The sequence below is a fragment of the Oncorhynchus mykiss genome, unplaced genomic scaffold (genome assembly GCF_013265735.2).
Source record: "Oncorhynchus mykiss isolate Arlee unplaced genomic scaffold, USDA_OmykA_1.1 un_scaffold_120, whole genome shotgun sequence".
Taxonomy (NCBI): Eukaryota; Metazoa; Chordata; class Actinopteri; order Salmoniformes; family Salmonidae; genus Oncorhynchus; species Oncorhynchus mykiss.
In genome coordinates, this window is record NW_023493661.1 from 1,755,442 (window position 1) to 1,770,441 (window position 15,000).

A 15,000-nucleotide genomic window follows, 5' to 3' on the forward strand; every position below is an offset into this window, starting at 1 on the left:
TAACACTACACCATACTGATGCAGAGACCCTCTCTTCCTCTCATTTACTCATCTATTTCCCCCTCTTCCTGTTATTAACTTGTTGTCTCTCTCTCTTGTGGTGTTGTGTTGTTGTTGTCCCGGTGAGTCTTCCCACTGCCAGAAGGCAGAGGGTTTTGTACCGCAGCACAGATGGGAGTAGGAACATACACAATCTGATATTTAATGGCATTTTCTCCAGCTCCACCTCAAACGCTGGCATCTCATTAAAAACTCTCCACATGGTTGTGTCAGCGAAAATAGAGAGTGAGAGAGGGTGAGACAGAGACAGACAGAGAGAGAGAGAGAGAGAGAGAGAGAGAGAGAGAGAGAGAGAGAGAGAGACAGAGAGAGAGAGAGAGAGAGAGAGAGAGAGAGAGAGAGAGAGAGACAGAGAGAGACAGAGAGAGAGAGAGACAGAGAGAGAGAGAGAGACAGTGAAAGGTAGGACCTTCCTCCTCCTCCTCCTCCTCCTCCTACTCCCTACATCCTTACCTCTCCCCTCCTCCCTACGTCCTTACCTCTCTCCTCTCTTCCTCCTCCTCCTCCCTACATCCTTACCTCTCTCCTCTCTTCCTTCTCCTCCCTACATCCTTACCTCTCTCCTCTCTTCCTCCTCCTCCCTCCATCCTTACCTCTCCCCTCCCCCTCCACTCCCTCCCTCAACCTTTCCCTCCCTCCCTCCCTCCCTCCCTCCCTCCCTCCCTCCCTCCCTCCACCTTTCCTTCCCTCCTCCCTCTACCCTTCCCTACCCCTTCCTCCCTCTACCCCTCCCTCTCTCCCTCCCTCCACCTTTCCTTCCCTCCTCCCTCTACCCCTCCCCCTTCCTCCTTCTACCCCTCCCACTACCCCTCCCCCCTCTACCCTTCCCCCTCCCTCCCTCCACCTTTCCCTCCGTCTACCCCTCCCTCCCTCTACGACTCCCTCTACCCCTCCCCCCTCCCTCCCTCTACCCCTCCCTCTACCCCTCCTTCTACCCCTCCCCCCTCCCTCCTTCTACCCCTCCTCTCCATCTCACCATCCGTCCACTCCTTGTTTCTGGAGTTCTGAGATGCCGAAGGACAGCGCTCCCATGAAGTCGTTCCTGCTGGTCATATCCCAGTCCCAGATCTCCACCGACAGACGACGGTCCTTATCAGAATCCTTCAGGGGACTATAGACCAGGGAGGAGAGGGAGGAGGGAGGTGGGGAGGGGAAGTGAGGAGAAGGGGGAGGGAGAAGGAGATGGGGAAGGAGAGGGAGGGAGGGAGGGAGGGAGGGAGGGAGGGAGGGAGGGAGGGAGGGAGGGAGGGAGGGAGGAAAGGGGAAGAGGTAGGGAGGGATGGAGGGAGGGAGGGAGAAGGAGAAGGGTAGTGAGGAGAAGGGGAGGGAGGGAGGGAGGGAGGGAGGGAGGGAGGGAGGGAGGGAGGGAGGGAGGGAGGGAGGGTGGGAGAAGGAGAAGGGTAGTGAGGAGAAGGGGAGGGAGGGAGGGAGGGAGGGTGGGAGAAGGGTAGTGAGGAGAAGGGGAGGGAGGGAGTAGAGAACACTCATTAAGTCATCTTCCAGTCATTTAGTTTAGAACTGTCTCTCGGAAGTGGAAGATCTTGTGTTGTAAAAAATATCCTCAATGTGAAGGTTTCATACCTCTTTACCAAAGATAGTGTAAAGTTCAGAGGCCCTCTTTAACAAAGATAGTGTAAAGTTCAGAAGCCTCTTTAACAAAGATAGTGTAAAGTTCAGAGGCCCTCTTTAACAAAGATAGTGTAACATTCAGAAGCCTCTTTAACAAAGATAGTGTAAAGTTCAGAGCCTCTTTAACAAAGATAGTGTAAAGTTCAGAGGCCCTCTTTAACAAAGATAGTGTAACATTCAGAAGCCTCTTTAACAAAGATAGTGTAAAACGTAGTGTCAACTGAACATACAATTTGAAAGTTTCGTTCCAGGTAGGGTTGAGGTTTCCCTTGATGGTCTTGGTCTTCTGCTTGGTGTCACTCTTGGGGTCGGGGATGAGTTTGAGCTTCACGTAGGGGTCAGACAGACCGTTTGGATCCATGGGCACCAGGTTACAGGCTTCATGGACTGGAGAGGAGAGGAGAGGAGAGGAGAGGAGAGGAGAGGAGAGGAGAGGAGAGGAGAGGAGAGAAAGGAGGGAGAGAGACAATAGGTTAGGAGCCTCCTGGACTAGAGAGATTAGCTTAATCGGGTGTATTAGGAGCAAAACCCTGCACAGCCAGGAGGGTTGACCAGACCTGATGTAAGGAGGTCAGGGTTCACCAGACCTGATGTAAGGAGGTCAGGGTTCACCAGACCTGATGTAAGGAGGTCAGGGTTCACCAGACCTGATGCAAGGAGGTCAGGGTTTACCAGACCTGATGTAAGGAGGTCAGGGTTCACCAGACCTGATGTAAGGAGGTCAGGGTTCACCAGACCTGATGTAAGGAGGTCAGGGTTCACCAGACCAGCATGTGACAGATATAATTAGTTTGATTTAATTTGACCATTAATTGATTATTTATCAGTCTTATGGAGGTAGAAGCTGTTGTTCTGAGAGCTCAATGGTGCAACGTTTTGAGGAACTCAGGGCCCGGTGCCAAATTCATTCAGCCTCCTGAGGGGGAAGAGGCGCTACCGTTCCCTCTTCACGACTGTCTGGGTTTGTGTGGACCTTATTTAACTAGGCCTCTTTAGTAGTCCGTCATTATAAATAAGAATTTGTTCTTATCTGACCTAGTGTCTGGCCATGCAGTCGTGAGTGAACAGGGAGTACCGGAGGGGACTGAGCACGCACCCCTGAGGGGCCCCCGGGTTTAGGATAAGCATGGCAGATGTGTTGTTGCCTACACTCACCACCTGGGGGGCGGCCCGTCAGGAAGTCCAGGATCCAGTTGCAGAGGGAGGTGTTTAGTTCCCGGGTTTTTAGATTAGTGATTAGCTTTGAGGCCACTATGATGTTGAACGCTGAGCTGTAGTCAATGAACAGCATTCTCACATAGGTGTTCCTTTTGTCCAGGTGGGAAAGGGCAGTGTGGAGCGCAATAGAGATTGCATCATCTGTGGATCTGCTAGGGGGCGGTATGCGAATTGGAGTGGATCTAGGGGTTTCTGGGATGATTTTGGTTGGTGATGTGGTGTGTCAAAACTAGCCTTTCAAAGCACTTCATGGTGACAGGTGTGAGGGGCTATGTCCCTGGGCTGGGCTGTAGACATTTAGACGGGTTACCTTGGAGCTCTTGGGTACAGGGTGACAATGGTGGTCAGCTTGACACATGTTGGGATGACAGACGGAGACAAGGAACAGACTGTCTGTGAAGACACTTGGCAGGCAGACAGGCAGACAGACAGGCAGGCAGACACATACACACACACAAATAGAGACACACACACACACACAGAGGGAGAGAAAGCACTTATGTTAGCATTAGCAGCTATTTGTGAATAATGAATGTTGATCATGTGTGTGTGTGTGTGTGTGTGTGTGTGTTGGACCAAAATCATGAAGATGCCTTGCACCAGATGCATTATGGGACTAGATGTGTCTGTGTTACCTACAACTGACCATCTACATAACCACACTGCATTATGGGTCTAGATGTTACTACAACTGACCATCTACATCACCACACTGCATTATGGGTCTAGAAGTTACTACAACTGACCATCTACATCACCACACTGCATTATGGGTCTAGATGTTACCTACAACTGACCATCTACATCACCACACTGCATTATGGGTCTAGATGTTACTGTGTTACTACAACTGACCATCTACATAACCACACAGCATTATGGGTCTAGATGTTACCTACTACTGACCATCTACATCACCACACTGCATTATGGGACTAGATGTGTCTGTGTTACCTACAACTGACCATCTACATAACCACACAGCATTATGGGTCTAGATGTTATTACAACTGACCATCTACATCACCACACTGCATTATGGGTCTAGATGTTATTACAACTGACCATCTACATCACCACACTGCATTATGGGTCTAGATGTTACCTACAACTGACCATCTACATAACCACACTGCATTATGGGTCTAGATGTTACTACAACTGACCATCTACATCACCACACTGCATTATGGGTCTAGATGTTATTACAACTGACCATCTATATCACCACACTGCATTATGGGTCTAGATGTTACCTACAACTGACCATCTACATAACCACACTGCATTATGGGTCTAGATGTTACTACAACTGACCATCTACATTGCCACACTGCATTATGGGTCTAGATGTTATTACAACTGACCATCTACATCACCACACTGCATTATGGGTCTAGATGTTACTACAACTGACCATCTACATCACCACACTGCATTATGGGTCTAGATGTTATTACAACTGACCATCTACATCACCACACAGCATTATGGGTCTAGATGTTACCTACTACTGACCATCTACATCACCACACTGCATTATGGGTCTAGATGTTATTACAACTGACCATCTACATCACCACACTGCATTATGGGTCTAGATGTTACCTACAACTGACCATCTACATCACCACACTGCATTATGGGTCTAGATGTTACTGTCTTCCCTACAACTGACCATCTACATCACCACACTGCATTATGGGTCTAGATGTTACCTACAACTGACCATCTACATCACCACACTGCATTATGGGTCTAGATGTTACCTACAACTGACCATCTACATCACCACACTGCATTATGGGTCTAGATGTTACCTACAACTGACCATCTACATCACCACACTGCATTATGGGTCTAGATGTTACTGTGTTACCTACATCTGACCATCTACATAACCACACTGCATTATGGGTCCAGATGTTACCTACAACTGACCATCTACATCACCACACTGCATTATGGGTCTAGATGTTACTGTGTTCCCTACAACTGACCATATACATCTCTACCACTGCATTATGGGTCTAGATGTTACCTACAACTGACCATCTACATCACCACACTGCATTATGGGTCCAGATGTTACTGTGTTACCTACAACTGACCATCTACATCACCACACTGCATTATGGGTCCAGATGTTACTGTGTTACCTACAACTGACCATCTACATCACCACACTGCATTATGGGTCCAGATGTTACTGTGTTACCTACAACTGACCATCTACATCTCTACCACTGCATTATGGGTCTAGATGTTACTGTTACTACAACTGACCATCTACATCACCACACTGCATTATGGGTCTAGATGTTACTGTGTTCCCTACAACTGACCATCTACATCTCCACACTGCATTATGGGTCTAGATGTTACCTACAACTGACCATCTACATCACCACACTGCATTATGGGTCTAGAGGTTACTGTGTTACCTACAACTGACCATCTACATAACCACACTGCATTATGGGTCCAGATGTTACTGTGTTCCCTACAACTGACCATCTACATAACCACACTGCATTATGGGTCTAGATGTTACCTACAACTGACCATCTACATCACCACACTGCATTATGGGTCTAGATGTTACCTACAACTGACCATCTACATCACCACACTGCATTATGGGTCTAGATGTTACCTACAACTGACCATCTACATAACCACACTGCATTATGGGTCCAGATGTTACCTATAACTGACCATCTACATCACCACACTGCATTATGGGTCTAGATGTTACCTACAACTGACCATCTACATAACCACACTGCATTATGGGTCTAGATGTTACTGTGTTACTACAACTGACCATCTACATCTCTACCACTGCATTATGGGTCTAGATGTTACCTACAACTGACCATCTACATCTCTACCACTATATTATGGGTCTAGATGTTACCTACAACTGACCATCTACATAACCACACTGCATTATGGGTCCAGATGTTACCTATAACTGACCATCTACATCTCCACACTGCATTATGGGTCTAGATGTTACTGTGTTCCCTACAACTGACCATCTACATAACCACACTGCATTATGGGTCTAGAGGTTACTGTGTTCCCTACAACTGACCATCTACATCTCCACACTGCATTATGGGTCTAGATGTTACCTACAACTGACCATCTACATCACCACACTGCATTATGGGTCTAGATGTTACCTACAACTGACCATCTACATCACCACACTGCATTATGGGTCTAGATGTTACCTACAACTGACCATCTACATAACCACACTGCATTATGGGTCCAGATGTTACCTATAACTGACCATCTACATCACCACACTGCATTATGGGTCTAGATGTTACCTACAACTGACCATCTACATAACCACACTGCATTATGGGTCTAGATGTTACCTACAACTGACCATCTACATCACCACACTGCATTATGGGTCTAGATGTTACCTACAACTGACCATCTACATCACCACACTGCATTATGGGTCTAGATGTTACTGTGTTACTACAACTGACCATCTACATCTCCACACTGCATTATGGGTCTAGATGTTACTGTGTTACTACATCTGACCATCTACATCACCACACTGCATTATGGGTCTAGATGTTACTGTGTTCCCTACAACTGACCATCTACATCACCACACTGCATTATGGGTCTAGATGTTACTGTGTTCCCTACAACTGACCATCTACATCACCACACTGCATTATGGGTCTAGATGTTACTGTTACTACAACTGACCATCTACATCACCACACTGCATTATGGGTCTAGATGTTACCTACAACTGACCATCTACATCTCCACACTGCATTATGGGTCTAGATGTTACCTACAACTGACCATCTACATCACCACACTGCATTATGGGTCTAGATGTTGCCTACAACTGACCATCTACATAACCACACTGCATTATGGGTCTAGATGTTCCCTACAACTGACCATCTACATCACCACACTGCATTATGGGTCCAGATGTTACTGTGTTCCCTACAACTGACCATCTACATCACCACACTGCATTATGGGTCTAGATGTTACTGTGTTCCCTACAACTGACCATCTACATCTCCACACTGCATTATGGGTCTAGATGTTACCTACAACTGACCATCTACATCACCACACTGCATTATGGGTCTAGAGGTTACTGTGTTACCTACAACTGACCATCTACATAACCACACTGCATTATGGGTCCAGATGTTACTGTGTTCCCTACAACTGACCATCTACATAACCACACTGCATTATGGGTCTAGATGTTACCTACAACTGACCATCTACATCACCACACTGCATTATGGGTCTAGATGTTACTGTGTTACTACAACTGACCATCTACATCACCACACTGCATTATGGGTCTAGATGTTCCCTACAACTGACCATCTACATCACCACACTGCATTATGGGTCTAGATGTTACTGTTACTACAACTGACCATCTACATCACCACACTGCATTATGGGTCTAGATGTTACCTACAACTGACCATCTACATCTCCACACTGCATTATGGGTCTAGATGTTACCTACAACTGACCATCTACATCACCACACTGCATTATGGGTCTAGATGTTGCCTACAACTGACCATCTACATAACCACACTGCATTATGGGTCTAGATGTTCCCTACAACTGACCATCTACATCACCACACTGCATTATGGGTCCAGATGTTACTGTGTTCCCTACAACTGACCATCTACATCACCACACTGCATTATGGGTCTAGATGTTACTGTGTTCCCTACAACTGACCATCTACATCTCCACACTGCATTATGGGTCTAGATGTTACCTACAACTGACCATCTACATCACCACACTGCATTATGGGTCTAGAGGTTACTGTGTTACCTACAACTGACCATCTACATAACCACACTGCATTATGGGTCCAGATGTTACTGTGTTCCCTACAACTGACCATCTACATAACCACACTGCATTATGGGTCTAGATGTTACCTACAACTGACCATCTACATCACCACACTGCATTATGGGTCTAGATGTTACCTACAACTGACCATCTACATCACCACACTGCATTATGGGTCTAGATGTTACCTACAACTGACCATCTACATAACCACACTGCATTATGGGTCCAGATGTTACCTATAACTGACCATCTACATCACCACACTGCATTATGGGTCTAGATGTTACCTACAACTGACCATCTACATAACCACACTGCATTATGGGTCTAGATGTTACTGTGTTACTACAACTGACCATCTACATCTCTACCACTGCATTATGGGTCTAGATGTTACCTACAACTGACCATCTACATCTCTACCACTATATTATGGGTCTAGATGTTACCTACAACTGACCATCTACATAACCACACTGCATTATGGGTCCAGATGTTACCTATAACTGACCATCTACATCTCCACACTGCATTATGGGTCTAGATGTTACTGTGTTCCCTACAACTGACCATCTACATAACCACACTGCATTATGGGTCTAGAGGTTACTGTGTTCCCTACAACTGACCATCTACATCTCCACACTGCATTATGGGTCTAGATGTTACCTACAACTGACCATCTACATCACCACACTGCATTATGGGTCTAGATGTTACCTACAACTGACCATCTACATCACCACACTGCATTATGGGTCTAGATGTTACCTACAACTGACCATCTACATAACCACACTGCATTATGGGTCCAGATGTTACCTATAACTGACCATCTACATCACCACACTGCATTATGGGTCTAGATGTTACCTACAACTGACCATCTACATAACCACACTGCATTATGGGTCTAGATGTTACCTACAACTGACCATCTACATCACCACACTGCATTATGGGTCTAGATGTTACCTACAACTGACCATCTACATCACCACACTGCATTATGGGTCTAGATGTTACTGTGTTACTACAACTGACCATCTACATCTCCACACTGCATTATGGGTCTAGATGTTACTGTGTTACTACATCTGACCATCTACATCACCACACTGCATTATGGGTCTAGATGTTACTGTGTTCCCTACAACTGACCATCTACATCACCACACTGCATTATGGGTCTAGATGTTACTGTGTTCCCTACAACTGACCATCTACATCACCACACTGCATTATGGGTCTAGATGTTACTGTGTTCCCTACAACTGACCATCTACATCACCACACTGCATTATGGGTCTAGATGTTACTGTGTTCCCTACAACTGACCATCTACATCACCACACTGCATTATGGGTCTAGATGTTACTGTGTTCCCTACAACTGACCATCTACATCTCTGCCACTGCATTATGGGTCTAGATGTTACTGTGTTACTACATCTGACCATCTACATCACCATACTGCATTATGGGTCTAGATGTTACTGTGTTACTACATCTGACCATCTACATCACCATACTGCATTATGGGTCTAGATGTTACTGTGTTACCTACAACTGACCATCTACATCACCACACTGCATTATGGGTCTAGATGTTCCCTACAACTGACCATCTACATCACCACACTGCATTATGGGTCTAGATGTTACCTACAACTGACCATCTACATCACCACACTGCATTATGGGTCTAGATGTTTCCTACAACTGACCATCTACATCACCACACTGCATTATGGGTCTAGATGTTACCTACAACTGACCATCTACATCACCACACTGCATTATGGGTCTAGATGTTGCCTACAACTGACCATCTACATCACCACACTGCATTATGGGTCTAGATGTTGCCTACAACTGACCATCTACATCACCACACTGCATTATGGGTCTAGATGTTACCTACAACTGACCATCTACATCACCACACTGCATTATGGGTCTAGATGTTACTGCGTAGCTACATTTGACCATCTACATCACCACACTGCATTATGGGTCTAGATGTTTCTGCGTAGCTACATTTGACCATCTACATCACCACACTGCATTATGGGTCTAGATGTTTCTGCGTAGCTACATTTGACCATCTACATCACCACACTGCATTATGGGTCTAGATGTTTCTGCGTAGCTACATTTGACCATCTACATCACCACACTGCATTATGGGTCTAGATGTTTCTGCGTAGCTACATTTGACCATCTACATCACCACACTGCATTATGGGTCTAGATGTTTCTGCGTAGCTACATTTGACCATCTACATCACCACACTGCATTATGGGTCTAGATGTTTCTGCGTAGCTACATTTGACCATCTACATCACCACACTGCATTATGGGTCTAGATGTTTCTGCGTAGCTACATTTGACCATCTACATCACCACACTGCATTATGGGTCTAGATGTTTCTGCGTAGCTACATTTGACCATCTACATCACCACACTGCATTATGGGTCTAGATGTTTCTGCGTAGCTACATTTGACCATCTACATCACCACACTGCATTATGGGTCTAGATGTTTCTGCGTAGCTACATTTGACCATCTACATCACCACACTGCATTATGGGTCTAGATGTTTCTGCGTAGCCACATTTGACCATCTACATCACCACACTGCATTATGGGTCTAGATGTTTCTGCGTAGCTACATTTGACCATCTACATCACCACACTGCATTATGGGTCTAGATGTTTCTGCGTAGCTACATTTGACCATCTACATCACCACACTGCATTATGGGTCTAGATGTTTCTGCGTAGCTACATTTGACCATCTACATCACCACACTGCATTATGGGTCTAGATGTTTCTGCGTAGCTACATTTGACCATCTACATCACCACACTGCATTATGGGTCTAGATGTTTCTGCGTAGCTACATTTGACCATCTACATCACCACACTGCATTATGGGTCTAGATGTTTCTGCGTAGCTACATTTGACCATCTACATCACCACACTGCATTATGGGTCTAGATGTTTCTGCGTAGCTACATTTGACCATCTACATCACCACACTGCATTATGGGTCTAGATGTTTCTGCGTAGCTACATTTGACCATCTACATCACCACACTGCATTATGGGTCTAGATGTTTCTGCGTAGCTACATTTGACCATCTACATCACCACACTGCATTATGGGTCTAGATGTTTCTGCGTAGCTACATTTGACCATCTACATCACCACACTGCATTATGGGTCTAGATGTTTCTGCGTAGCTACATTTGACCATCTACATCACCACACTGCATTATGGGTCTAGATGTTTCTGCGTAGCCACATTTGACCATCTACATCACCACACTGCATTATGGGTCTAGATGTTTCTGCGTAGCCACATTTGACCATCTACATCACCACACTGCATTATGGGTCTAGATGTTTCTGCGTAGCTACATTTGACCATCTACATCACCACACTGCATTATGGGTCTAGATGTTTCTGCGTAGCCACATTTGACCATCTACATCACCACACTGCATTATGGGTCTAGATGTTTCTGCGTAGCTACATTTGACCATCTACATCACCACACTGCATTATGGGTCTAGATGTTTCTGCGTAGCTACATTTGACCATCTACATCACCACACTGCATTATGGGTCTAGATGTTTCTGCGTAGCTACATTTGACCATCTACATCACCACACTGCATTATGGGTCTAGATGTTTCTGCGTAGCCACATTTGACCATCTACATCACCACACTGCATTATGGGTCTAGATGTTTCTGCGTAGCCACATTTGACCATCTACATCACCACACTGCATTATGGGTCTAGATGTTTCTGCGTAGCTACATTTGACCATCTACATCACCACACTGCATTATGGGTCTAGATGTTTCTGCGTAGCTACATTTGACCATCTACATCACCACACTGCATTATGGGTCTAGATGTTTCTGCGTAGCTACATTTGACCATCTACATCACCACACTGCATTATGGGTCTAGATGTTTCTGCGTAGCTACATTTGACCATCTACATCACCACACTGCATTATGGGTCTAGATGTTTCTGCGTAGCTACATTTGACCATCTACATCACCATACTGCATTATGGGTCTAGATGTTTCTGCGTAGCTACATTTGACCATCTACATCACCACACTGCATTATGGGTCTAGATGTTTCTGCGTAGCTACATTTGACCATCTACATCACCACACTGCATTATGGGTCTAGATGTTTCTGCGTAGCTACATTTGACCATCTACATCACCACACTGCATTATGGGTCTAGATGTTTCTGCGTAGCTACATTTGACCATCTACATCACCACACTGCATTATGGGTCTAGATGTTTCTGCGTAGCTACATTTGACCATCTACATCACCACACTGCATTATGGGTCTAGATGTTTCTGCGTAGCTACATTTGACCATCTACATCACCACACTGCATTATGGGTCTAGATGTTTCTGCGTAGCTACATTTGACCATCTACATCACCACACTGCATTATGGGTCTAGATGTTTCTGCGTAGCTACATTTGACCATCTACATCACCACACTGCATTATGGGTCTAGATGTTTCTGCGTAGCTACATTTGACCATCTACATCACCACACTGCATTATGGGTCTAGATGTTTCTGCGTAGCTACATTTGACCATCTACATCACCACACTGCATTATGGGTCTAGATGTTTCTGCGTAGCTACATTTGACCATCTACATCACCACACTGCATTATGGGTCTAGATGTTTCTGCGTAGCTACATTTGACCATCTATCACAAAATCGTCATCCACATCAAAATGAGTCCCAAACGGCACCCTTTTCCCTACATAAGGCAACTGGGGATGTATTCATTAGTGCACACCGTAGCTAAATGTTTTTGCAACATAAACAACGGTTTGTTATTGGAAAAGTGCAGGTAATCCATCCCAGTTTGGGTCCAGAGTTTTTTTTGTCAGTTTTAGGTGTCAAATGAACATGACCGCGGTTCTTTATCCAACAGAAAGAGATTTATACTAGCGGACATTCTAACAGGCAGCGTTACTACAGGTGTCAGATCTTAATTTGATCGCCCTGTTTGCAGGAGATCTGGAGGACATTTTAAACATGTAGTTGCGTGGTTTATTAAAAAGGCTTCTGAAGGAATTTCACACTTGATTGTCCCCCCTGTATCAACCACCTAAAAAAAAAATATATAAATTAAATTCAATCCACATAATAATTCCCATTTCCTTTTGCTGCAGGAATATTTTCCTTGCTGTAGCAAACTGGCTCAAATACGGCTCCTGCATGTGTACTTGTTCTACTGTGTTAAAACAAGCTGATGATGGTACAACACTTCCCCCATGTGGACAGAACAGTCATTTCTAGATTCAAGTTTTAATGTCAAATGCACAAGTACAGTGAAATGCTCTTCTTTCAAACTCAAAACTCAACAATTAATATGTGTTTCCAACATTAGGGCTGTTTTCCTTAATAAAGAAGTTAAATCCACTTTGTGTTTTGTTTCCTTGCCACGATACTGGCAAGTATTGAGATACTGGAGATGAAAGGAGATGATTTTGGACGTCAGAAAACTGCAGAGGGAGCACTCCCCACATCGACGGGACAGCAGTGGAGAAGGTGGAAAGCTTCAAGTTCCTCGGCGTACACATCACTGACAAGCTGAAATGGTTCACCCACACAGACAGTGTGGTGAAGAAGGCGCAACAGCGCCTCTTCAACCTCAGGAGACTGAAGAAATTGGGCTTGGCACCGATGTCACAGGAAGGCCATAAAGATCATCAAGGACAACAACCACCCGAGCCACTGCCTGTTCACCCCGCTATCATCCAGAAGGCGAGGTCAGTACAGGTGCATCAAAGCAGGGACCCGAGAGACTGAAAAACAGCTTCTATCTCAAGGCCATCAGACTGTTAAATGTGCACATACCCTACATTACTCATCTCATATGTATATACTGTACTCTATACCATCTACTGCATCTTGCCTATGCCGTTCTGTACCATCACTCATTCATATATTTATATGTACATATTCTTATTCATTCCTTTACACTTGTCTGTATAAGGTCATTGTTGTGAAATTATTAGGTTAGATTACTCGTTGGTTATTACTGCACTGTCGGAACTAGAAGCACAAGAATTTCGCTACACTCGCATTAACATCTGCTAACCATGTGTATGTGACCAACAACATGTGATTTGATGTACGTCTTAGTCTGACCTGCAGTGTTGTATTTTCACCACTAGATGGAGACACACTACACAGTCTGATGATCTGATCCAAAAAGCAGCATTCTCAGGTTAGGGCCCTGCTCAACACATCTACCTTCCATCCTTCCCTGTTCAAACACCTTTACCATCCTTCCTTCTTTCCCTGTTCAAACACCTTCACCATCCTTCCTTCTTTCACTATTCAAACACCTTCACCATCCTTCCTTCCCTGTTCAAACACCTTCACCATCCTTCCTTCCCTGTTCAAACACCTTCACCATCCTTCCTTCTTTCACTATTCAAACACCTTTACCATCCTTCCTTCCCTGTTCAAACACCTTCACCATCCTTCCTTCCCTGTTCAAACACCTTCACCATCCTTCCTTCCCTGTTCAAACACCTTCACCATCCTTCCTTCTTTCACTATTCAAACACCTTTACCATCCTTCCTTCCCTGTTCAAACACCTTCACCATCCTTCCTTCCCTGTTCAAACACCTTCACCATCCTTCCTTCTTTCACTATTCAAACACCTTTACCATCCTTCCTTCCCTGTTCAAACACCTTTACCATCCTTCCTTCCCTGTTCAAACACCTTCACCATCCTTCCTTCTTTCACTATTCAAACACCTTTACCATCCTTCCTTCCCTGTTCAAACACCTTTACCATCCTTCCTTCCTTCCCTGTTCAAACACCTTCACCATCCATCCTTCCAGTTATTATGAGAAACAAGGTCTGGTCCAATAGAAACAAGGCCTTCATCTCCATGTGACTGTCTGGTCCAATAGAAACAAGGCCTTCATCTCCATGTGACCGTCTGGTCCAATAGAAACAAGGCCATCATCTCCATGTGACCGTCTGGTCCAATAGAAACAAGGCCTTCATCTCCATCTGACTGTCTGGTCCAATAGAAATATCTGTCCCCGTCTTTTCTAGAAAATCTGTCCCTGTCTTTATCTAGAACATCTGTCC

The 15,000-nt window shown here is 44.9% G+C and overlaps 1 protein-coding gene across 1 annotated transcript in view; it reads right to left on the bottom strand.

The window, feature by feature from the left end:
* Window positions 1–15,000, bottom strand: part of LOC118947071 (protein kinase C beta type-like) — a 90,746-nt gene that overhangs the window by 27,340 nt on the left and 48,406 nt on the right. Inside the window, exons 6-7 of the mRNA XM_036972144.1 lie at window positions 1,920–2,076; window positions 1,037–1,171 (exon numbers count right to left, since the gene is read on the bottom strand). Coding sequence (XP_036828039.1) covers window positions 1,037–1,171; window positions 1,920–2,076 — 292 coding nt within the window. The remainder of the gene's footprint in view (window positions 1–1,036; window positions 1,172–1,919; window positions 2,077–15,000) is intronic.